Raw genomic sequence first — 24,514 nt, forward strand, 5'->3', positions numbered from 1 at the left:
GATGATGATGGCAGTGTTTATGATATTTTACTGAGCCATGAAGTAGTGGCTCCCTCTCAATTGATCTTTAAGAGGAGGACAGGGAGCAAAATAAGGCCTAAGCAAAGAGTTCATGTAGATACATCCTCATCTCTCTATAACCCTCTTTTCATCTTATTCTTCTTCCATCCCTTGCCTTTTAGATAGAAATATAAATAAGTAGAGAAGAGTGAAATAAGATAGAAATGTTATTTGGAGGCAGACCATGGAAGTGCTCAAATACAAAGCTGAAGAATTTGTATTTTTCCTATAAACATAGGGAGTGATTAAATGGTTTTTAAAAGGGTGAATTATTGACATGGTCAAATACATTTATTAGTAAATTTGGAGAATCAAAGAGTCTCAAAGTTGGATGACTTTTCTAGTACTTTCTGTATTACAGTCAGCCCAAACACTATATGACAAAATGTCCCTTCTACAACATTTCCAACAAGTATTTTTTCTACAACTGCTTAGAGACTTCCAAGGATGAGGAACTCATCTTTACTCAAGGCAACCAATTCCACCTTTATCTAATTCTTATGGCTACAAGATCTTTCCCTAAAGCAGGATGAATTGTGCTTCTCATCAGTTTTGATCCAGCCCTTCCAAGTTCTGCCTTCTAGGACATAGCACAACAAGGCCAATCATTCTTCTGTATAAAAGGCCCTTAAATATTTGATAGTTGTCATGGTCTCCCAAAGTAGAGATTAACTTAAGAATACTGCCACTGAATATGGGGTTGAATCCAGGTTCCTACTATTCACAGACCTCCAGTAATGTACCTCCTACCTTACCTATCCTGCCTTATCTCCCACTAATTCCTAATATTTTATGTGCTCTACCTCAGCTGCCTTCCCTGTTCCCAAGCTCACATGTTCATTCTCACTTTTGTTGGTTCAGGTCTCTCTTGTCTTGATTCACCCTGTTTTTCCCTATTTATTCAGTACCTGTCTATTTTTCGTAACAACCAAAATTCTAAATGTCATAAAGCTTTCACAAAATTCTAGCAATGTCACTCTGTCTTTCTCATAGCTACATATAACAGTGTTGTCTATATCATATTTTAAAACATGATTATATTGAGCACTTGAATTATTTTCATTGTTTCTTATCTTTTATCATTAAAACTAGATTGACTATGTCATATATATATGTGTGTATATGTGACTCTTTCCCTATAAGCTCACTAATCCTCCATTATTAAGGTAGTACAAGACACATATTAGGCACATACTACATATTTATTGAATTTAACAGTTAAATTTACTAAGTGATCATATTACTTTTATAAAATTATTTTTAAAATACAATAGATGCCTAATAAATAACAATGCTGGTAAAAATACAATAATTAGAATTAAGGTAAGAGTATGGGGGACATTATTTCTTTTTCTCTGTTCAGAGGCCATCAAAACAGCCTATTTTAGTACTTAGTAAAAAATATTTTTATAAAAAAATATCCCTTTTTCAGAGAGCACAGGCAATAATTTCTTTGAAAAAGTGACAAAGGAAATGAAGGAAATGAATTCCACTTATGTGTCATGATGGGAAAAATAATCCCAGCTGAGAAAATTAAAAATTCATAATATTCAAAATGGTAAAAGTCATGTCTTTGAATTATGCATTTTAGGCCATAAATTATAAAGTGAAATCTAGAAGATTATTTGCATCAGAGAATTCACAAGTTGTTTACTTTGTTTTATTTAGTGGAAGTGATCTGGTTATGAAGGTGGATGCCCTTCTCTCTTCTATTCCTAAAAGTGAATCTCGGCATAATGTCACATTTCTTAAAGAACAACACAGGTAGGATTATAATTGAGAGGTTTTTCCCCCCTTATTGTTTAATGATGCTTTTAATTTGTGCTGTTAGTATTTGACTGTCACTATACTACTATTTTAATGCCTTCTTCCGGCACAGAGGTAACCCTCGGTTCTTAATATCAGATCTGGAGCTAGAAGGGTCCTTAAAGATCATCTAGTCTAAACTTCTCATTTTACAGATAAAGAGACTGATGCTTAGAGGGATTAAGTTAATTCTTCAATTTTCTAGCTCTTAGAAAGAAGAATCGAAATTTGACCCCAGCCCTCTCACTCTAAATCCAGCACCCTTTTCATTATCCCATAGTGCCTTTTGAAGACTATACTAACATAAACTATGGCCTTTCCTAACCAAGTCGAAAAGGTATTGATAAGCCTGGCAACGAAACTCTTTCTTTGTTATTTGAAAATCATACCAGATGATGTTAGAGAGGCTCATCACTAGAAGGTTGGCCACCATGTGATATTTCTGGCCATAGCAATTTGTGAAGTCTCTTTTATAATGAGGTACAATTGTATTGTCATATTGCTGGTGAAAGGAGTGCCCATACTAATAAAAACTCAGACTCTTTTTGAAATATTTGCCATTTAATTTGTATGATATCATAATAAAAAGTTCATTATTAGGGAAATACTACATACAGAGAGTATATGCATGTTGTTGTTCAGTCGTTTTTCAATCATGTAAAAAATCTCTGTGACCCCATATTTTGGTTGCTTTTTGTTGTTGTTTTTTGCAAAGATACTGGAGTGGTTTGCCATTTTCTTCTCTGATTCATTTTATAGATAAAGTACTGAGGCAACCAAGATTAAGTGACTTGCCCAGAATTACACAGCTAGAGTATGAGGGCAGATTTGAATTTATGAAGATGAGTCTTCTTGATTCCAAGCCCAATGTTCTAACCACTGCACCAACTAGCAACCCATATATGCTTACATAATGTCAAATTAATTAGGTGTACATATATATATATATATAAAATATGCCTTGTATAGATAATCACATCATTTAAATTATGATTAAGATCATTTAAAAAGCTCTTCTGGATCTTATAGTGATTATTGTAAGAGATGCATTTCATAAAAATTTTTGATTAGTAATACTTGGGATTTATAATATGTCTCAAAATATTGGATAATATTGTAAGAGTCACAAACTATAATACTATATAACATCACTAATATTACATTTGAAATTATATTTTTACTTTGTTCTGCTTGGATTTAGCTGCATCAGGGTCAAAGATTTAAAAGAAAAATAAATCAGATACCATATAAATTAAAAGTAACAGTTTGCTTTTAGTTTCTATTTTTGTATCCTTTTTACCAACCACAGTGACTTTGAATTTATTTGAATTAAAAAGATTTAATTCTATTTAATTCAGTGATGCTATTTTAAGCTTTAACTTAATGTCAGCCAGTGGAGCTAGACCTCGAGATGGAAGGTCCTAAATTCAAATCTGACCTATGACATCCTAGCTGTGTGATCCTGGCCAAGTCACTTAACCCCCATTGCCTAGTCTTTACCGCTCTTCTGCCTTGGAACTAATAATTAGTATTGATTCTAATACAGATAGTAAGGGTTTTTTTTAAACCTAAATTTTCATCCTCATAGTCATGGGAAAATATGCAAAAAAGTTAAATCTAGTAAATATGTCATATTAGCTATCATCATAACTAGAAACTAAGCTTCTATTGTCTTTGAAAAATAGCATCTCTCTTGATTAAAACCACTCATAAATGAAATTATCCTTGAATCTCCATAAGTGCATTTATTTTTCTTACATAGGACACAGGCTAAGAAAACAAATTTTCAAATATTAATCCATATCTTGTCAAAACAGAAACCCTTACTTAATCTTTGAAGGCTAAAAAGAAGTATAACATGAATTACCTTATTGTTGTTAATTCAGTCTTTAGCTGAGAACCAACCTGAATTATTGTTCTCTATCCTATTACTTATTAAAACTCTACAGATGCAGACATAACACTTAACCCCTACTGCTTCAGTTTTCTTTTCTGCAAAATAGTAAAAAATGATACCTTATCTATTTTAATATAGGAGTCTGGTTTAGATGATCTCTTGAGGTCCCTTCTTCTGTGGCATGATTACATGATGTATATAGGTTGTGGTCATAAGGTGATGTGGTTTGGGTTTTTTTTAAATTAAACATACTGGAACATATATATGCAAATGAATATTAGAAGTTGTTACTTTGGAGCCAGTAACATTATTGCAGTTGGGCTGCCACTGCTTAAAACATTTTAAAAATTCATCATTTGCAATCTTCTTCATAGCTTGCTTGACATGTTATCTGAAATAACCTCAATTGTGGCAAATCTTATTCCTTTAATAATGTACTTGAAACCTTGAGATTTTCTATGGTTTCTCTCTTTCCCTCACACCTAATGAATTGCTAATGTCATGTGGAAGTGTCCTAGACAGATATCAGATGTTAAGATCCCACCTAAGAACTCCTCAGGGCCAATTAAGCACCAAATTCTTTATCTTGAAAACAAAGTTTATTTAACAAAAGGAATAAAGATAACTGGATAGGTATGACACTAACTCTCTTCACACTACCTTCACCCAACTTCTAAGTTTCCTGCTTAAGGGAAACCTTCTGTTTCTTCTCTGGCCCCTCCGTAGTCCTCCCTATGCTAAACCTTTTCCCTTTCCCAAGCTATCTGACTTAATCTAACCTTCCCACCAATAATTAATAAGAAAGAAAGGGGGAAAAAATCCCTGGGTTTGGCTGCTGTGCTAAGTAATCAAAGTTATCCATGGAAAGCTTTGGATTACCTTAACCAATAGGAATTCTGGCAGCTGGACCACTAGCAGATGAAAACTGGACTCGGTGAAACTGGTTTTCTCCAAGTAAATAAATAAATTCTCTACCTAGATGTCAAAGATTTCTCCATGAAATCCAGAACTTCCAGGGAGAATCCCTTAGAGCAGTGATGGGCAAACTTTTTTTTTTAAACCCTTGTACTTCCGTGTATTGTCTCATAGTGGAAGAGTGGTAAGGGTGGGCAATGGGGGTCAAGTGACTTGCCAGGGTCACACAGCTGGGAAGTGGCTGAGGCCAGGTTTGAACCTAGGACCTCCTGTCTCTAGGCCTGACTCTCACTCCACTGAGCTACACAGCTGCCCCCCTGGGCAAACTTTTTAAAGAGGGGACCAAAGGAAAGGAAATGCTTATCTATCAGTCTGTTTCTAAGGCAATTCTTTTGAAGTTTCATTGTATTGTATCCTACTCATTTTTTTGTCAGATTAGGAATAATGTCCCACTGCTGGAAAGAACATTTCAAGAGGCCGCATCTGGCCCGTGGGCCGTAGCTTGCCCATCACTGCCTTAGAGCAAAATCCTCCTTCATTTTGCAATTGCAGGCAGAGAGACAAAACCTTCCTTCAGCTTGGTCAAAATCCAAGAAGGAAGTGAAGTTCTGTTAATTTCAGTTGTAGACCCACAATTCCTTTCTTTCCCAGAATCTTTTCCCAGGGCTTATCTCAAAATTCTCTTCTTTCAATTAACCCTAGAAAACCAGACCATCCCTAATTTATTCCTATACTAAGTCTTAACAATTCTGCCTCCAAAATTTCTCAGTATCTATCCCCTCTTTTTCATTCCCATTGCTACCACATTAATTCAGGCCCTCATTTCTTCTGTTGTGAGGAAGATTATTTAGTTATTATGTAGGAGACCTAACAGGGCGGGCTGGAGAATTCCAATTGGAATGGGGAAGCAGGAAGTGGCTTGCTCTCTGAGACGGACTCCATGGTGGTTGGGACAAGCTGTAACTGTCCCTGGGAGACCTCAGAGCTAGTGGAGTTTTACCCTGATTCCCTGGGATCTTGGAGAGTGGTGAAGGTTGGAAGCAGAAGACATCAATCCTGCAAGACAACACTGAGTAGGGAAGTGACCTGCGATCTGGTGGACAGCTGGCAGTCTTCCTCTCCCTACTGGACTACTTTGGATCATCAGTTCTGGAGGAGTTGGCTCCTGGCATCCTGATAACATCTCTGGACTCTGCTGTGAGGATTCCCACTCCTGTACTGCTATTTTCTGAGTCCTGCCTGGTTTAGGTCTCAGATGAGAGTAGATAAGTCCCTCCTCTGACCCTGTGGTTTGCTCTTAGTCTGAAAGTGTAGACATCCTTATTCCCATCCTTTACCATAGTTTCCTTAATTAAAATTCTTATAAACTCTTGCCAATCATCTGCTAGCTTCCATAGACCCCTTGCCTAGATGGTGCAGAGTGACTGTTAGGGCCTAACTGCCACTTCTGTTAACAGATACCTCCTTAGCAGTTAAACCAGGTCTCCCTACCTTGGTTGGTCCTACCTTCTGTCATTCCTGTCTCCCTCACACCCACTGAGCCAAAAAGTAATATTTTAGTCTAACTCCCCTGGTTTTCCCCATTATACTTCTCAATCTGGATTATTATAGCAGGCCCTTAGGCAGACTCCCAGGATCTAGTTTTTCCCTCTTCCAAACCATTGTAACTACTATAATCTTCCTAAAATTTAGTTCCAATTATACCATCCCTCTATTAAAAGAAGAAAAAACTTTCCATGGCTCCCTAGAACTCTTGTGTCCTTCACAATGTTTTATGAGTCCCCTTCACAAGTTCTGTGATGTAGGGAAACTATGTATCTAAATATTCATTGAATGTAATTTTACCTTCATAGTGTCTTTTTAAAACTAATCCATCTATCCTAGAATGACCTTTCTTTGCATCTCAATTCGTAAAAATCTTACTGACCTAAATTCTACCTCCTCACTTAAGCCTTTTTCATATTCAAATGTCATCTTTCCTTCCTGAAATTCTACCTCATCTTGTGCTATTCTGTGACACATAGTTTTGTCTTCCACTCTAATATTTTATATGCCTGCCTTAGTTCTTCTACTAAAACTGTGAACTTCGTAAGGGCAAGAACTGTATCTTACTCATTTGCTTATACCTGCAGTTCTCTATGCATAGTATGGGTTCAAACAACATTTGTTCAGCTGAAAATAAGTCATCATGATAAAGTCTTTTATGGAAAGCTGGCAATTAGACTGAAAAATAATGTTTTGGGTAAAAGAATAAAGCATTACTATAATAATGAACCTGATTTTCTCAGAGGGTAAACTGACTGAAGGCATTTATAATAGAAGAGTTAAAATTTTGATAATGGTAGCATTTATCTAACCTTAAATGTTTTTCTTTTTATCTATCTTATTATTCTTTACTATTTTTTCTAGTGTTATAAACATAAAGCCTCAAGAAAGTGATATATTCTATGATGTTATTGCTATTGTTGATCCATTAACAAGAGAAGCACAGAAGATGTCTCAGTTATTGATTGTAAGATAATTCACAAATTATTTAAATTAAATAAACCTCTCTAAATGTATAATTAATTTATTCAGATTAATGTTTTGCTTAGTTTTGCCATTAACTATACATAAAGCAATTATATAACTTACTATTTTATTGGAAATCTCTAATTCCTAGTTCAGCAGTGGGACACATACAAAAAAAAGGCAGTTTTGTTACTATGGTGTAAAATGTAATACTTTTAAAATTGGCTATAACAAAAGTTCAGTTTTATATACAATTTTCTTTTCTTTGTGCATTGAAATATTTATATATTTATTGATGTTAAGTTCACAGTAAAAAAGAAAATTTAAGAAATTAAATGTAAAAAACACTTTTAAAATCTTAAAGGAAAATTTTAAAGGTTGCTTTTAAATATCTTGCAGCAGAATAGTATAAAGAAAGAACAGTAGATTTCAAGTACTAAATCTTCTGTTCACTGGTTATATGACTTTAGGCAACTCATTTAACTTCTTAGAAACTCAATTTCCTAATTTTTTGAAAGGGCATAATACGACTGCTACCTCTCTCATCAGCTTAACTTAGCTAAGATCACTGCTTTGTAGTTAAAACATCAAGTAAAGGTAAATTGTTATTAATATTCATAATACATATATTCCTAACCACTGGTTTATACTACTACATGTTATAAAGAATAAGAATCAATTTTTATTTATTTCATAATTTTGGAAGAATGTTTTCATTTAAGTTCTTTATTAAATTATTAAGCAAAATTAATTTCACCATTGATTTTTTTCTTGCATATAATTTTCTTTTAAGATTTATCAGTTTGGTTATAAATTTCATATTTACACATCTAACTATAAAACTAATTTAAAATGTGTAGTTAGTGTGATACTTTTTGTATGAGCTCTATTCTCAATATAATAAACACACATTTCTTTTCTTTTAACATATATTCAAAGGCATTTGGGTTATATCTGATTCTTTTACTTTAGGGTAGTGTTCAGGTCTGAGAAATTCAAGACAAGGCAAAGATCTTCACATAAAAATTTATTTATACTAAATTATATTGACACTAATAGAACATCCTCCTCTGAAAAACTCAAAGTACTTCTTAGGTTATCTTGTCTTTCCATCATAAAGCAATTTATTGTAAGGTATACATGACATCACTATTTTGCATGTGGAAAAACTAAGGTTGACACCCAAGGTAAACACAAATGGTGAGTGGTGGAATTAAGAGAAAAATCTACATACACTTAATACTAGTCAGTATGTACTGCCTCCTCCCCAATCACATGGTCTTTTTGTTTCATAATTTCTTTCTGTTCATTCATTACCCTCATACCTGTTTTCCTTCTTGTCCAACAGTTCCAATAAGTTGGTTGATGTTTTATCATAAGATGGGAACTGCTAGAGTAATAGCTCTAAAAGTTCTTTTTTCAAAAAAAGATAAAGTTCCATCATTTCTTTGCCAAGAACATTCTTTGCCAGTATGATTCTCTATGTTTCTTATTTTCTGTCTTGATTAATGGATTTATCTCATTGTTTTTTTACTAAGGAAATGTGTTTAGAATCAAATTAGTTTTAGATCTGCAATATTTTTCTAATAGGTACTTGGCCAGGTTATCAATATGAAGCTGAAATTGTTTATGAACTGTAGGCCAAAGCTTTCAGAGGCACCATTGAAGAGGTAAGTAGTTAACACATTTTCTGAATTCAACAAATACTTCTTAAATAATTACATGCTCAAGGCACTATTGTGGGTATTAGATGCTGGATACTGGCAGAATATGCAAAATGTGGTTTTCTCTATATAAAGAAATCTATTCCTCAAAACTTGATCTAAGAATGTTGAGGATCTAAGAAGCCAATATTTGCCATAACAGTAAAAAAGTAATAGAGACAGGACATCGGGGACCATAATTAGGTTGATGCGGAAAAGATAAATTTGCTCACATGAGTTTACAGAGGGTGAAGGGAATGAAGAAAGAATGAATGAGTGAAAAGGGATAACAAATAAAAATGGGAAATCACACCCACACTCACAAACACAGTATTTGGGAATGGGTTGTGAGAGTTTGAGTTAGTGGCAGCTGAGATCCAACTGACTTTCAGACTGCATCAGCCATGGATACCTACTTACTGTGGTGAGTTCACTGGGTTGAGAAGAAACAACAGGAAGTTAAAAGTAACAGTTTAATACTAAGTTGAAAAAGGGTAAGGTTAAGGAGAAATGGTCACTCTAACACTACTGGTCCAGGAAATGAGTCCAAGGGCTGGTAGTTGGGAAAGACCCTACACTGACCCTAACTTCAGGCTGACAGGGCCAGCCTGTAAAGTCAAGGGATTAGATGTCTCACAGCATGATTTTCCATTGATCCAGCGATGTTCAGATATCCAGGTATCTTAGTAAGTAAATCCAAATGGTAAAGCTAAGGAGCTGAACTGGTTTGATATGTCCACCAACCAAACCATATTTCACTGCTCCACTTGAACTTTCCCAGGATAGATGGGTCTTACAGGAGACCAATACTTTTTGGGCTCTTCACCTCCAACAGCTAAGGAAAAGCACCTAACTGTCAGCAGTTGCATCCAGAGATGTCCCTTGCTGAATTCCAAGTTTGGAATGTTTGGAATGACAGTCTGGCTAAATCTGCTTTCCTATTTCCCTATTACATTGCTTAAGAAGAACAATAGCCAATGGGGTATGGAAGCATAAGGCTTAATAAATTTGAAATACTGTATTTTGGGGAGGAGATTTTATTTTTAAATACAAATTGCTATTTTCACTTCATTGTGACCTAAAATAACTTTAGGGCATATAAAGCATTAAACAAAGTTAATTACACTGATTCTGTCCTATTTTTAATAAATTGTAAGAGAGATTTTTCACAAATACATATTAGGAGGTATAAAACAGCCGCTGGCTATTAACTAATTCAACACAGTTATTAAGCACCGTGTGTGTGTGTGTGTGTGTGTGTGTGTGTGTGTGTGTGTGTGTGTGTGTAAGGCACTATTCTAGACCTTAGAGTTGCATGGACAAAAACAGGATGGTCCCTGCCATCTATGAGTTAATACTTAATATAATAACCATCCTCCTTGTAGCTAGTTCTTAATATTTTTGCTCCTTAAAGGTAAAACAGGAGTAATTCTACTATAGGCAATTTGTCTATCTCAATTTAGCAGGCTTTTTCATTATACTTTTACAATATTTTTCCCTATTTTTCTTTCTTTTGCTTGAAGAGTTAAGAAGTAGATATATGGCCCCAAAGCAGCTAGCATGAGGCAGTTAGGTGAACAATCAGTAAGTAGAATTCGTTTATTAACTACATTATGAAACCCCTACTTAATTCTTAAAGGGATTGAAATTTTTCTCATCAATACCTAATAAATTATACTCAGTAATACTCAGCACTCTTATAGTATATCTTCCACATTATGCTTTTCTACCCAATGATAGATGTTAACTCTGTTTAGGTTTTTTTTTTTAATCAAATAATTTCTGATACTGCAATTGAGCTATTTTTGTTTAAAAGGTTTCAGTTGAAAGGTGTATTAGTCTGGAGTTATAATACTTATATTTGCATTTTTTTTATCAACAGCTTTTACCGGTTTGTTTTGGAACCAGAACTGCCTCTAGGGCCCAATAACGATCTTTCTTTGGGGCCTGTGGCAAAGTTTCTAGAAATGCCTGAATCATCTCTTCTGACCCTCAACATGATTACTCCTGAAGGCTGGTTAGTTGAAGCAGTACACAGTTCCTGTGATCTCGATAATATCCACTTAAAGGATGTGAGTCGTATGTTTCAGTTATTTGCAAGAAAACTCAATAAGTCGTCCGCATACTCCATACTTCCCAAGGCAGTCTGACACTGAACATGATGTACATCCAGCTCTTCCAGATTCAACATCTCAGATCCAATCCTCTTGAACACTTTTGCCTATCTTTATTTCATAAATAATAGATTCCTGAATAACTTTAGAACTTGGAGGTGAAGGGAACAGCCTATTACTATAAACTAATAATTGAGAACACAACCCTGGCTGGACTAATATACTGATATATATGTCAAGTGTTAAAATGTAGCATGCCCTCTAGGAACAGCTTCCCAAACTTGAACTGGCATATCACATCTGAGTACCCAGGGGACAATCTATCCCAGCTCAGAGTACTCCATGGGTCCACACTCCCAAAAGTATAGTTCATGGGCCCCAAACTATACACTCATCTTTAATAGTCAGCCAGTAGACATAATTAGCTTTAAAAAATAGCTATAAAAAATTCTCTGAAAAGTTGGGAATCTTACTTCCACAACTAGACCCAGCATTAGTAAAAAGACTGGGCACGTATAGGGAGTGTGCCTCCATTTCTTCCACTTTCACCCCCTCCCTCTGCCAGCTGGCCTTCTACCCCACCTCTCAATGTAAATTGCTATCTCTAAGGTTGCCAATGATCTCTTCATTGCCAAAGCTGCTGGTCTTTTCTCGCTACTAATCCTTCTTGATCTCTCTGTTGCATCTAACACTCTCGACCACCTTCTCTCCTGGAAGCTTTCACTTAAGTTTTTGTGATTCTTCTTTCCTGGTTTGTCCCCTACATATGTGATCACTCCACCCTCTCTCCTTTGCTGACTCATTATCCACATCATGTCCCCAGCCATAGGAGTTTCCCAAAATTCTGCTTTCGGTCCTCTTCTCTCTCTATATTCTCTTTCTTAGTAAAGTGATTAGGTCCCCTGGGTCTCACTCTCATCTCTATACAGATCTATATGTCCAGCCCCAGTCTCTCCACTGAGCATTAGTCCCAGATCACAAATTGCCTTCTGGACATTTCAAACTGGATGTCTCAGAGACATCTGAAACTCAAGCTATCAATGAAATAAATTGTTTTTCCAAATTTCCCTACAGGGGTAGCTAAGTGATACATTTGATAGAGCACTGAGCTTAAAGCCATAAAGACTTGAATTCAAATCTAATCTTAAATATTGAATACCTGTATGACACTGGATAAGTCACTTAACTTCTGTTTGCCTAAGTTCCTTCATCTTAAAGTGGGGATAATAACAAAATCTACCTCCCAAGGTTGTTGTGAAAATCAACTGAAATAATAATTTCAAATTGCTTAGCACAGTACCTAGTTCATAGTAAGTGCTATATAAGTGTTAGCTATTATAATTATTAAAGATACCACCATCCTTCCATTATTTCAGGTTTATAGTCTCATTATCTTCTACTCTTCCTTCCACATATCTGATTAGTTGTCAAGGCTTGACATTTCTGCCTTCACAATATCTCCATTTATGACTTTTCTCTCTACAGACAGGTACCACCTTAGCTCAGGACCTCATCACCTTTTGTGTCTTCTTTAGACTCTCTGCTTCCAGTCTTATACCACTCTCTCTAGTCCATCCAACACAGTTGCCAAGATAATTTTCCTTAAGCAGAAATTTGACAATGTCACTCCCCTAATCAACCACCTCCTGGCCTCCTGTCGCCTCTACATTAAAATTAAGACTCTTCTCTTTAACGTTTCCCAACCTGTTCCCAACCTACTTTCCACTATCTGTATATTATTCTCTCTCCAGAACTCAGTGTATAGTCTTTTCAAACTGACCTCTCTTTTTCACACACATTTCATTTCCCAATTCTAGGCCTTTTTACTGACTGTACCCATGTTTGGAATGCCACTCTTTCCTTGCCTCTGTTTCATATAATCTCACTCTTCATTTGGGATGTTGCTTAGACATCACTTTCTATGTGACGCTTTTCTTAATTACCCAGCACAAGTGATATTTTATTTAACTACTACATGTATATTTTAATCTGATTTGATGAGTTTTTCAGTTGTGTCTGATTCTTAGTGACCCCATTTGAGGGTTTCTTGGCAAAGAAAACTGGACTGGTTTGCTCTTTCTTTCTCCAACTTATTTTATAAGTGAGGAACTGAGGCAAACAGAGTTAACCAACTTGCCCAGGTTCACACATCTAGTTAGTGACCAAGACCAGATTTGAACTCATGAAGATGTCTTCCTGATTCTAAGCCCAGTGCTCTTATCCATTATGCCACCTAGCTGTCCTACTATATGTATATGTGTATACATATACACAAATGTACAGATATCTGTATTTGCTAATTTTAGATCTATATGCTGTATATATTTTATAGGTACTTATTGTTTCCTCTATTGGAATACTAAGCTCCTCTCGAGTAGGTGTTGTTTCATTCTTTGTACTTGTATCCCTAAAGCCAAGCATATTGATTGGCCACAAAGGACACTTAATGAGTATTCATTGGCTGATTAATTGAGAACATGTGATGAAGATAACGCATATACCTACATCTCTTAAGCAGTCCTATATCCATTCTCTTTTTCTGGTGGTCTGACTGCTCCCTAAGTTCAATGTCTTTTCTGGACAAATCATTCAGTCTCCCTGGGCCATTGCCTCTCCACATCTTGACTAATGACTCTCAGAGTTGATTCTCCCTTGGCTCTCCATAGTTGGCTCTCCTCTCTGCTGCCATACTCCTTAGATCTGCCTCCATTATCTCTCCTTGAATCCCTGAGTCTGCTCTATATTGGATCTGGTGTCTCCTACAAGATGAGTAGTGACATGAAAAAACCCCAAGGTTGATGGGTGGAGTGAAAGAGAGATGGGTGGGAGAAGAATGAAGGAAAAGGCATAGAGTGAACTCTTCTAAAGGCCTGAGTTCTTCCTCCAGAACTATTTCTGTTCTAGACTTCTAGAGGTTATACATGACAAAGGTCTTCTGCTTTGGTTATCTCCCAGGGCTGACAGCCTTGTTTTTATAGGTTACCAGGGACATGGCTGATTTCCAGTCAGCCAAAGGCAAGCAGCTTCTATAAATTCCATCAGAGAAATTCACATTTTGTAAAGGGAAATCATAGTAAAGGCTTTCTTCATACTTCAGTTAAGGTAGCACCATCTTGTCCCTTTTACCTGCCTCTTCCATTTCATCAGGTGGGCTGAAGGGGTGGTCTGGAAAATTCCAACAAACACCATTTTCAAAAAAAATGCAAGATAAAAATTTTTAAAGGAGAGCAATAGCAGCTGGACTGAAATAAGGACATACCAAGGAAGGCTTCTTGTAGAAAAAGGTATTTGAACAGAATTCAAAAAGTTGGATGTTATATTCAATTATTGCAATGACTTTTATAAATATCTATTGGGGGACATTTCTATAAGTTTCTTAACACTTCTCCTTGCGAGCTGATACTACTAATAAGCCCAGGAAGCATTTATAGAACAAGGAAAATGATTACCTTCTTGGTCCTCTGCATAAGGACACAAAGCCCCAGGCAAGCAACCATAAGATTATTGGTTTTGATATCCAAGAGACCTTTGAAGTCAGTAGTCCACACTCTTGTTTTTATAGATGAGGGATCTGAGACCCAGAGAGCTTATATGACCTGCACATAGTCACAAAGGTTACAAGTGTCTGAGAAAGAATTTGAAGACAATTCCTCTGACTCTAAATCCAATTCTTTTTCTATTGCGGGACAGTAAGGTTAGAGAAAAAGTAATTGTATTCCCTCACACATTACATATATATAGGTAAAGACATTTATCTCAGCTATAACCTTGTGAAAAAAAGGGTGAGCAATGACCATTATTCAACCACTGATGTAGGTAAAATTAAGAAAATAAAGAGAGAGATCCCTCTTTTAAACCTAAGTGATCATATATTACATAGTATGCTTCCAGATATAAATAATTGCCCTGAATAGTTAAAAATAAGTTGAATTCATGTAATAATCTCCAAGAGAATATTGGTTCCAGAATAATAGATAACCAATAGTATTTCAAATACATAAACTAAAGAAGTGTAAAAAGAACTTTACATTTAATTATTGCTGAAGTTGGTGCTATCAGTTTTCCTTATTGATTCTCATTTTTATTCACAGCCTACATAACATTTCAATTATTCTGGCACAAGAGTGTCTCCTAAAGGTACCAAGAAATGTAGATAGCCACAATGAACAAGGAATGGAAATATCTTTCAACTCAAAGCTTTTTAAATACCTTCTTACTTAGATTGTTGCCTAAATATTTTCCTGGTTTTTTTTCTTTACGTTCTGAATCTATCATATTACTAATTCTTAGTTCTATGTGCTGGACTTAACCTCCTGCCCATTCCCTGCTAAGCATCCTTTTACCTCTTTATAGGATGATAAGAATCAAGCTGGAAGGGACCTTTGGGTCTATTCATTTCATTCTCCTCATTTAGCAAGTGAAACTGAGATCCATAGAGGCTCAATGACTTGCCCAATATCACACAAGTCCCAGAAGCAGGACTTCAAGCTCTCCAACTCCAAAGCCAGCACTATGCCCACACAATCATTCCCTTCTAATGAGCTTCAAAGCCCCCACCATGGAGAGCTCTTTATTACAATACCTGGCCAGAACTACTCCTTAATGGGGAATGAAGAAATTCACTCTGCTTTCTACTTCTTTTCTCCTTCTGCCTCTCCCTGTGGACAATGTGGCCATGTTTTCCAATTAATTCGGGTTTGTGCTCCTAACAATAATAGCTAGCATTTATATAGCTCTTTAAAAAGTGCCTTAAGTGTATTATCTTCTCAATAACTCTGAAAGATAACTGTTATTATTACCATATTATAGGGGAAGAACCTGAGGCATATAATAAACAGCTTAAACTTAATATATGACTGAAATGGATACTTAATAATGATTGAATACTTAATATACTTAATAAATATAATTAATATACTTAATAGGGGGGCAGCTGGGTAGCTCAGTGGAGTGAGAGTCAGGCCTAGAGACAGGAGGTCCTAGTTTCAAATCTGACCTCAGACACTTCCCAGCTGTGTGACCCTGGGCAAGTCACTTGACCCCCATTGCCCACCCTTACCACTCTTCCACCTATGAGACAATACACAGAAGTTAAGGGTTTAAAATAAATAAATAAAATAAATATACTTAATAAATGACTTGCATACTTAATAAATGACTAAAAATGGATTTGAACTCAGGTCATCCTGACTCCAAGTCCAGCACTCTAATCACTGTGCCACTTAGCTGCCTAGTATATATTTTCCTGGTATTACTTATACCTTAAGTATAAATACCGTCAAAACTCAGTTCAAACCTCCTCTGTTCTATTTAATCAGATTGATTTTGATCCACTTTAAAACAGGTTTTGGGGGATCCGACTCAGTTCTGGCTCTTTTGAAATCCTCCTTCCCCTACTATAAATTAACTATAATCAGGACATCCTTTTTTTTAAACCCTTACCTTCCATCTTGGAGTCGATACTGTGTATTGGCTCCAAGGCAGAAGAGTGGTAAGGGTAGGCAATGGGGGTCAAATGACTTGCCCAGGGTCACACAGCTAGGAAGCGTCTGAGGTCAGATTTGAACCTAGGACTTCCTATCTCTAGGCCTGGCTCTCAATCCACTGAGCTACCCAGCTGCCCCCAGGACATCCTTTTTATACTTAGTTTGTCTCTGTAGTGCTAGAGAGTACATCCTTCCATTCTACCATTTCTTTGCTTTACATTTGGCCAAATCAAGCCAGTAAGCATTTATTAAGTACCTACTATTTGCCAGCTACTATGCCAATTGCTAGGGATACAAAGAAGAGCAACAACAAAGAAATGAATGAACAGCTCCTGCTATCATAAAGCTCATAATTTAATCTAGAATCTAGCTCTCTACAAGCAAGATCTGTAAGGATAAATTGAAAATGATCAGCAGAGGCAAGGCATATGTGTTGGGGGAAACTAGAAAGAATTCTTGCAGAAGAGAAGTTTTTAACTGAGTCTTGAAGGAAGCCAATAGGTGCAGATGAGGAGGGAAAAAATTCCAAAGATGTGGTCAGCTCATGAAAATATGGAGACTAAAGAAATGAAGACAGACTACAGTCGGGAAAGACTTGAGTCATAGAGAACATTCAAAATGTTTTCAAAATAGTCCAGGTGTGAAGTGACAAGGGGCAGTTCAATATGTCCAAGAGGCAATTGGTGATGTGAGACTAGAGGTCAGGAGAGAAGTTAGGACTAGAAAAGTAGATCTGAGATTATCTGCATAGAAGTAATAATTGAATCTATGACTAACGCGATAAGCAAAATAGTATATAAAGAGGAGAAAATCGGGCTCAGAAGAGAGCCACAGAAATAATGATGATTAGTGATTAGGCATGACCTAGATGAGTAGTCAGCAAAGGAAACTAAGAAAATACTGTCAGATGGATAGGAGGAGAACCAGGAGAGAGTAGTCCTGAAAAACTAGAGAACAGAGTAGATCAAAGAGAAGATGATCAATCAGTGATAGAAGCTGTAGACAGGTCAAGAAGAATAATAATGATCAAGAGTGTGCTTTTAGATTTGGCAATTAAAAGATCATTAGAAAATCTGGTCCAGAATGTATTCCTTTATTCCTCAAGAGCATTTTCACCCCAAATCTTCATATTAAATTTGATCCATGAAAGCTGAATATGCAGTATATCTTTCTGTTCCTCAACTTCCTTTGCCTTACCATTTGGTACATAAGCCAAGATGTTTCTATACCATAAAGGGAGTACTGTACTGTTAATCATGGAATAGAAAAGTGATAGTTTGCTGTGTAAGACTGTTCTAGAAATTTATATAGCTCCATAATCTGTCAAAATGGTTTAAACAAGAAGATTTAAATGACTATTAGCACTCTTCCTTTTTATTACATTATGATAAAACTTATTTCTAGCTCATGTGAGAGATGAAAATGCCTTACTTAAATTGTCAAATATTATCTTCACAGATTGAGGGAACTGTTAGAGCAGAATATGAGCTAGAATATCTCCTGCTTGAAGGACAGTGCTTTGATGAAACTACTGGACAACCTCCTCGAGGACTTCAATTTACTCTAGGCATGAAAAAGAATCCTGTTATGGTTGATACGATCGTGATGGCCAACCTTGTGAGTATTTGGGTTTGTTGTTGTTTGGTCATTTTTCAGTCCTGACTCTTCATGACCCCTTTTGGGGTTTTCTTGATGAAATTACTGGAATGGTTTGCAAACAGTGTTAATTGACTTGCCCAGGGTCATATAATGTCTCAGGCCAGATTTGATTTCAAGAAAATGAGTTTTCCTTTCTGCAAGCCTGGCACTCTATCCACTGTACTACATAGATACTCGAGTATTGGGAAGGATTAGTTATTTTCCCAAACCATATTGATTCAACACTTATTAAGCACCGCCTTTGTACATAATACAAAGATAGGCATCACAGTGTAGTTATGGAGACCTAGAATTAAGTTCTTTTTACAAATTAACTGTGTGAATTTGGATAAGTTAACTCCATGCTCCAACCTATCATTTGACTATTTGCATAAGAAAGAGCTTCCACACCCCAAAGTACCCAAACAGATGAAATCACTACTCCCTTTCTCCACAAAAATAAAAAATGTGCAAAACAGTTTGCTAGAGCCTAGGAAACATATAAAGATAATTAATATACAGTTTGTCCTCATTGAGCTACTAGACCAGGAGGGAAAATATAACATATCCATAAATATGACATAACTATAAGGGGTTCATGAGTTTTACTGTGGGTACTGCTTCCACAAGTACAGATCACAGCCTATCTTTTAGGGGTGATGTGTTCAAAGAAATCATTACATAGAAACTGAACAGCCATGTGGCACCCCAGGTTAGTTTCAGGTTAGTAAATAGTCTGCCTGTATTTGTGTATCACTCAGGTGGTGCTCTAGAACTCTGGGTCATTCTTGTTCTATAGTGAAACTCTGAATTTTTACAAGCCTATTCCAGATCTATACTGTAGTACAATTGAACACTGAAGTACTAAGGATAAAAATGAGAGAATGCCTGTATTTTGTGTGTTTAATAAACAAGAGAATAATTGAGAAAAATTTAATTAGAATTGGCTGACCCTTAATTTTATTAGATTTTATATTAATGTGATTAATCTTAATTTCATCACTGCAGATCAGTTTTCAGGCAACAAAACTGAATGCTTTTAGGTATGTATTCATTAAAGGGGAAGGAGAACCTTGGTTTTGGAATATTTTACTGAGGGAAGTTAGAATCTCTCTCATAATTACTTAAACATGCATTATGGATTTGGTTTTGTATGATTCCAGTGCAATGCTGCTTGGAGGTACAGGTATAAACTATATTAAATTGAAAAGTTCCTTCCAACACAATCTAAAAACTTTTAAGTTTAAACCCAATTAAAAAAATAATTATCCCTACTGTACGGGCTTAATAACTGTCCTCTTGGACATTTAAATCTAGTAACAGAACTCTGATTCAGTGATTCTCTTTTCTCTTATAAGGGATATTTTCAGTTAAAAGCAAACCCTGGTGCTTGGATTCTAAGATTACGCCAAGGAAAATCTGAAGATATTTACCAGTTAACTAGGTAAGTAACCATATTTTGGAACAACATAATCATCTTATTTACTAGATTTAAAAGAACATTGTCACAATTGCACAAATGAGGTGATTTAAATATAATAAAATACAGGAAAATTATCCTTAACAATGATGGATTTGACAAAACTAAATTCCTTATTCTCCTCCTCCCTAGACCCACCCCACTTTCCTAACTTGCCTTCTGAGAGTACAACTGTGCCTTCAGTCATCCTAGTTTGAAATCTAGAAATCATCCTTGATTCTACACTCCCTTATATCCCCACTTTGGTCAATCACATTCAATCTATCATTTGTCAAGTTTTGTCAGTTCTATCTCCATAACATCTTTCTTGTCCATCCCTTTCTCTCAACTCTCTCAGCTCCTATCCTCTTCTACATCTGCATCACCTCTCACCTGAACTGCTGAAATTTCTTTTTTTTTAAACCCTTACCTTCCATCTTAGAATCACTATGGTGTATTGCTTCTAAGGCAGAAGAGTGGTAAGGGCTAGGGCAATGGGGGTTAAGTGACTTGCCCAAGGTCACAGCTAAGAAGTATCTGAGGCCAGATTTGAACCCAGGACCTCCTATCTGTGGGCCTGGCTCTCAATTCACTGAGCCATCCAGCTGCCTCCTAGACTGCTGAAATTTCAAGTGGTATCCCATCCTCCAGTCTCTTCATTGTCCAGCCCATCTTTCCCACAACTGCCCAAGTGATTTTCCTAAAAGCTCTAAACATGTCCTTCCTCTTTTCAAGAAGCTCCACAGGCACTCAGTAATTTAGGCTGGAATTAAATACAAACTTCCTTTTGATATTTAAAACCTTTAGCAGTCTGTTTCAAACATATGGTTCATTTCTCCATTTCATTAATGCTTTGTTGTCCCTCCCACATAAAATTCTATCTCCTATTTCTATGTCTTTGGACAGGCCATCCACCATGCCTAAGATGCATGTGACTTCTTAGACTCCCTAGGTTCCTTCATTATTCAATTCAAGCATTGTCTCCTACATGAGAACTTGGCTTATGTCCTCAGCTACTAGCTGTCTCCCAAAAATATTTCTTTTATATCTACTTGTACGTGTATATGTTGTTTTCTCCAATAGAATTCAGGCTCTTTGAAGTCAAAAACCCTTTAATTTTTTTTCCCTTTATATCTCTACTCTAATTTTGTTTTTCTATCCATCATCTAACATAATGTGCTTTGTACACAGTAAACATATATCAAACAATTGTTGTTTGATTGTCTCTACACCTTATTCCACCAAGTAACTTTGAACAATTTACTTAGCCTTTCTGAGCTATGTCTTTATCGATTAAAGAAAGAGTCCCCATTTTTATCTCTTGATTGTCTTGTTGTGAAGATAAAATGTAATAATAAATTTGAAAGTGCTTTGTAAAGTATACTTCAGGTGTAAGATATAAGGTATTGTAACTATAATTTTAAAAGAAAAATTTAAATTATAGATTCCTTAAGTTTTATTTAAGAATAAATTCCTTATCCTTTTTATCTTTGACCACCAATATTTTACTAGGTCATATGGGGAAATATAGAAGTTTCACCTATTAGGAGAAATCATTGGTTATTAACTCTCACTCAGCATTTATGATTTTGCAACTTTGAAAGAGTTATATAACTTAAATTAGTAGGGTTGGCAATTATCCCAATGAACTTAAATGTTGTTAAATGTCAAATCAATAATCCAGGTCTAAAGCTGTTAAAGTGATTAGGTGATAAAGATATAGATACAATTAATAAGTATAACTAGTGTAAGCCTTATATAACAACTAGACTATTTACCTGTGTGGCCTTCAGCAAATCATTTAACCTCTTTGAGATTCAGTTTCTTCATATGTACATTAGGCATTTTCACTTTTCTCAGATACCTTCTAGCTCTCATCTTTAATTTTACAAGCTTTTATTTTCTCTTCCAATGCCTAAAAACAAAAAGAAGAAAGGGAACCCTAAATCTCTGATTCATCAACTTTAAATATTTGTGTATCATCAGGACTATGCAATCATAACTTCTAGCACAATAATATTTACAATATGCAAATGAGAGTCAGTTAATGTTTACACTATATCAGTTTTAATTGTCACCATGAACTTCAAAACTTGGTTAACTTTTTCCTTTCTTACAGCTATGATCAGAATCAAGCTTTTTATTTTCTTCCTTTGGTCTTAGTACTGTCACTAGTCAGCTAGTTATTGAAGGCTTTTATAAGGTAATAGGGCAAGCTAGCCTAGATTACAGTTCCTTAGTCAATGTAAAGTCATAATAAATATTTTGACAGATAAATAACATTCCTTGAGAATATCTAATATTGATATTTTTTTCTTCTTAAAACAAGGAAATATTTTTGATGTTGAAAACCATTAATTTTAATATCAGTTTAAGTTTATTAGTGCGTATGTTCAGTTATTTATTATTTTTTCATCATGATAAGCATTCTTCCATCTGTTCTGGTAAAATCTGTTCTGCTAACTCTAAGGTTATTTCACTTACTTAACATATATAGATAGATGTATAGACATTTAAATTAACATTGGTTCCATTGTAGATAGATACGCAGAAGAAAATATTATTAAGTTCTTGCTATTTGCCAAGTACTGTGTTGTGTAAAGGATACAAATAAAAATAAACAAGATAATCCTTGTCCTTAAAGAGTTTCTATTTTGATGGGAGAAGACACACATATAAACTATTAACATAAAAAATTAAATTTATGAATCAAAACTTATATAGCAACTAACATCAATATTAGATGATCTTACCATTAATTATCAAGGTCTGACTGCTGTTAAATTTTGTAAATACTGGGTTAACATTATCTGCAGCTTAGACTCTAGCTATATTTATTTTTGTATATTTAAGTTTTTATTTTTCAGGCCAAGAATAGTATATATGTGCCACTATGATTGAAGCATTTCCAACTGTACTTTCAGGTTCAAAAATTTTTTGCAAGAATTTTTTCTCTATCTACAACATATGAGCTGAATGAGAAAAGCATATGTTTGTTCACCTGACGTCCACATTATCAAGGGAATTCAGAGACTTACCTATATTCTCACCATATTATATTAGAGCATTTACTAATTTAACAATATATTGAGGAATTACTCTTAGCATATCTATCAGAAGATTCCAGTGATTTGCCTCACTAAACTTCTTGCTTACTAACTGAAGGCAGTATCAGTCTTCACCTCCTTTATTAATCATTTCTTTCCCTGCTGGTTTGATCTAATACCCATACCAGATCTCTGATTTAGAAACAAACAGATCAAAGTTGGCAAAGAAATGAACTCACCTCCAAAAAAGTTTATTCAGGAGGAATAGTTAGTGGAAATAAAAAAGCCCATATCTATTTTTCCTAATGATTTGCTATCAAGACATGATTCCCTAGTCTTGTACTTGTGAGGATAATTTTTTGAACCCAAGTATAAAATTTCTATTTACCCATATTATTTGATTCAGTATGTTAGTTTAGCCTGTTAAGCCTTTGTCAAGCCTAATCCTTCCATCCACTGCATTAGCTATCCCTCCCAGCTTTTTGTCATCTGTGCCTTTATCCATGGATGATTAATGTTAATAACACGGGACTGAGGAAAAAATCTCGGAGGCATTTGAACAAAGACCCCCTTCCAAGTGGATATTACCTTCAAATGACTACTCTGGATTTGGTCATTAAGATAGTCTGACATCCACCTAATTCTTCTGCTGTCTATCCTACATCTCTCCATTTAGTCTATAAGGATGACATCAGAAATTCTGTCAAACACTTTACTGAAATTTAGGTAAACTATATCTAAAGTGTTCCCTTAAGTCTAACCCTAACAGAGATTCTCTCATCTAAAAAGGAAATAACCTGTCATAACCTAAACTTGATGAAAACCATGCTATTTCTTAGTGATCACAACTTCCTTCCTAGATCAAGTCATATTCCTTTAATGATAATGAAATATGTATGTATGCATATGAATATACATAATGTATTTCTCATTCCCTAAACCTATAATCTACTTAGGGATGCACCAGAAAAACATTAGCAATATTTGCAAGTAAATGCAATTTAACATATTGAAGCTATATAAATACAAAGGAAATGCAGAATGAACATGCTAAAATGTGTTTCAGGGTTAATAATGGAAGGCTTCTTGGGGAAATTAGTTTGACCTCATCACTATGTCAAAGCACACATCCCTAAACTGGTATCATAAAATATTATTATTGAGGTATTTTTGCCTATGCTTTTGTACATAATTTATTCTCTACCATGTGGTTGTTTGGAAGGGTGTCCTATAACAACCATATCACCAAGTATAGAACATTTATATAATATTAACGATGAGGATATGTTTCACAAAATTATTGTAAGCATATATGAATAAATATTAAACCAGATAAAAGTAACTAAAAGTAGAAACAAATATCTAATTGCTTTATCTCTATTGTGGAATACTTTTTAATCTGCAAAATTAATACTATGACATTAGAGAATAATTGATTGTTGAGCAAAGTTGACATATTCAAGATGGTTGTTCAAATAAGGAACATTTTCTTTATAATGACATTATCTATAAGATACCGATGCTAGTAAATTAAATGAATCTCAAATAGACTTTTGATTTTTGATCATGAAAGAAGTCAAGATGGCAAAATAGCAATGTGCTGAGCTTCCTTCTACAAACCTCTCCAAGCATACCTAGAAAATATACCAGGGGGCAGCTGGGTGGCTCAGTGTATAGAGAGCCAGGCCTAGAGATGGGAGGTCCTGGGGTCAAATATGGCCTCAGACACTTTCTAGCTGTGTGACCCTGGGCAAGTCACTTAACCCCCATTGCCTAGCCCTTACTACTCTTCTGCCTTGGAACCAACACACAGTATTGAATCTAAGATGGAAAGTAAGGGGAAAGGAAAGGAAAAGAAAGGAGAGGAGAAGAGAGGAG

At 35.4% G+C, this 24,514-nt stretch overlaps 1 protein-coding gene across 1 annotated transcript in view; it reads left to right on the forward strand.

Moving 5' to 3' along the window:
* Positions 1-24,514, forward strand: part of UGGT2 (UDP-glucose glycoprotein glucosyltransferase 2) — a 261,577-nt gene that overhangs the window by 156,418 nt on the left and 80,645 nt on the right. The window contains exons 24-29 of the mRNA XM_044667227.1: positions 1,729-1,824; positions 7,088-7,190; positions 8,780-8,859; positions 10,775-10,964; positions 17,951-18,109; positions 19,489-19,574. Of these exons, the coding sequence (XP_044523162.1) occupies positions 1,729-1,824; positions 7,088-7,190; positions 8,780-8,859; positions 10,775-10,964; positions 17,951-18,109; positions 19,489-19,574 (714 nt within the window). The remainder of the gene's footprint in view (positions 1-1,728; positions 1,825-7,087; positions 7,191-8,779; positions 8,860-10,774; positions 10,965-17,950; positions 18,110-19,488; positions 19,575-24,514) is intronic.

This window comes from Gracilinanus agilis, chromosome 3 (genome assembly GCF_016433145.1).
Source record: "Gracilinanus agilis isolate LMUSP501 chromosome 3, AgileGrace, whole genome shotgun sequence".
Taxonomy (NCBI): domain Eukaryota; kingdom Metazoa; phylum Chordata; class Mammalia; order Didelphimorphia; family Didelphidae; genus Gracilinanus; species Gracilinanus agilis.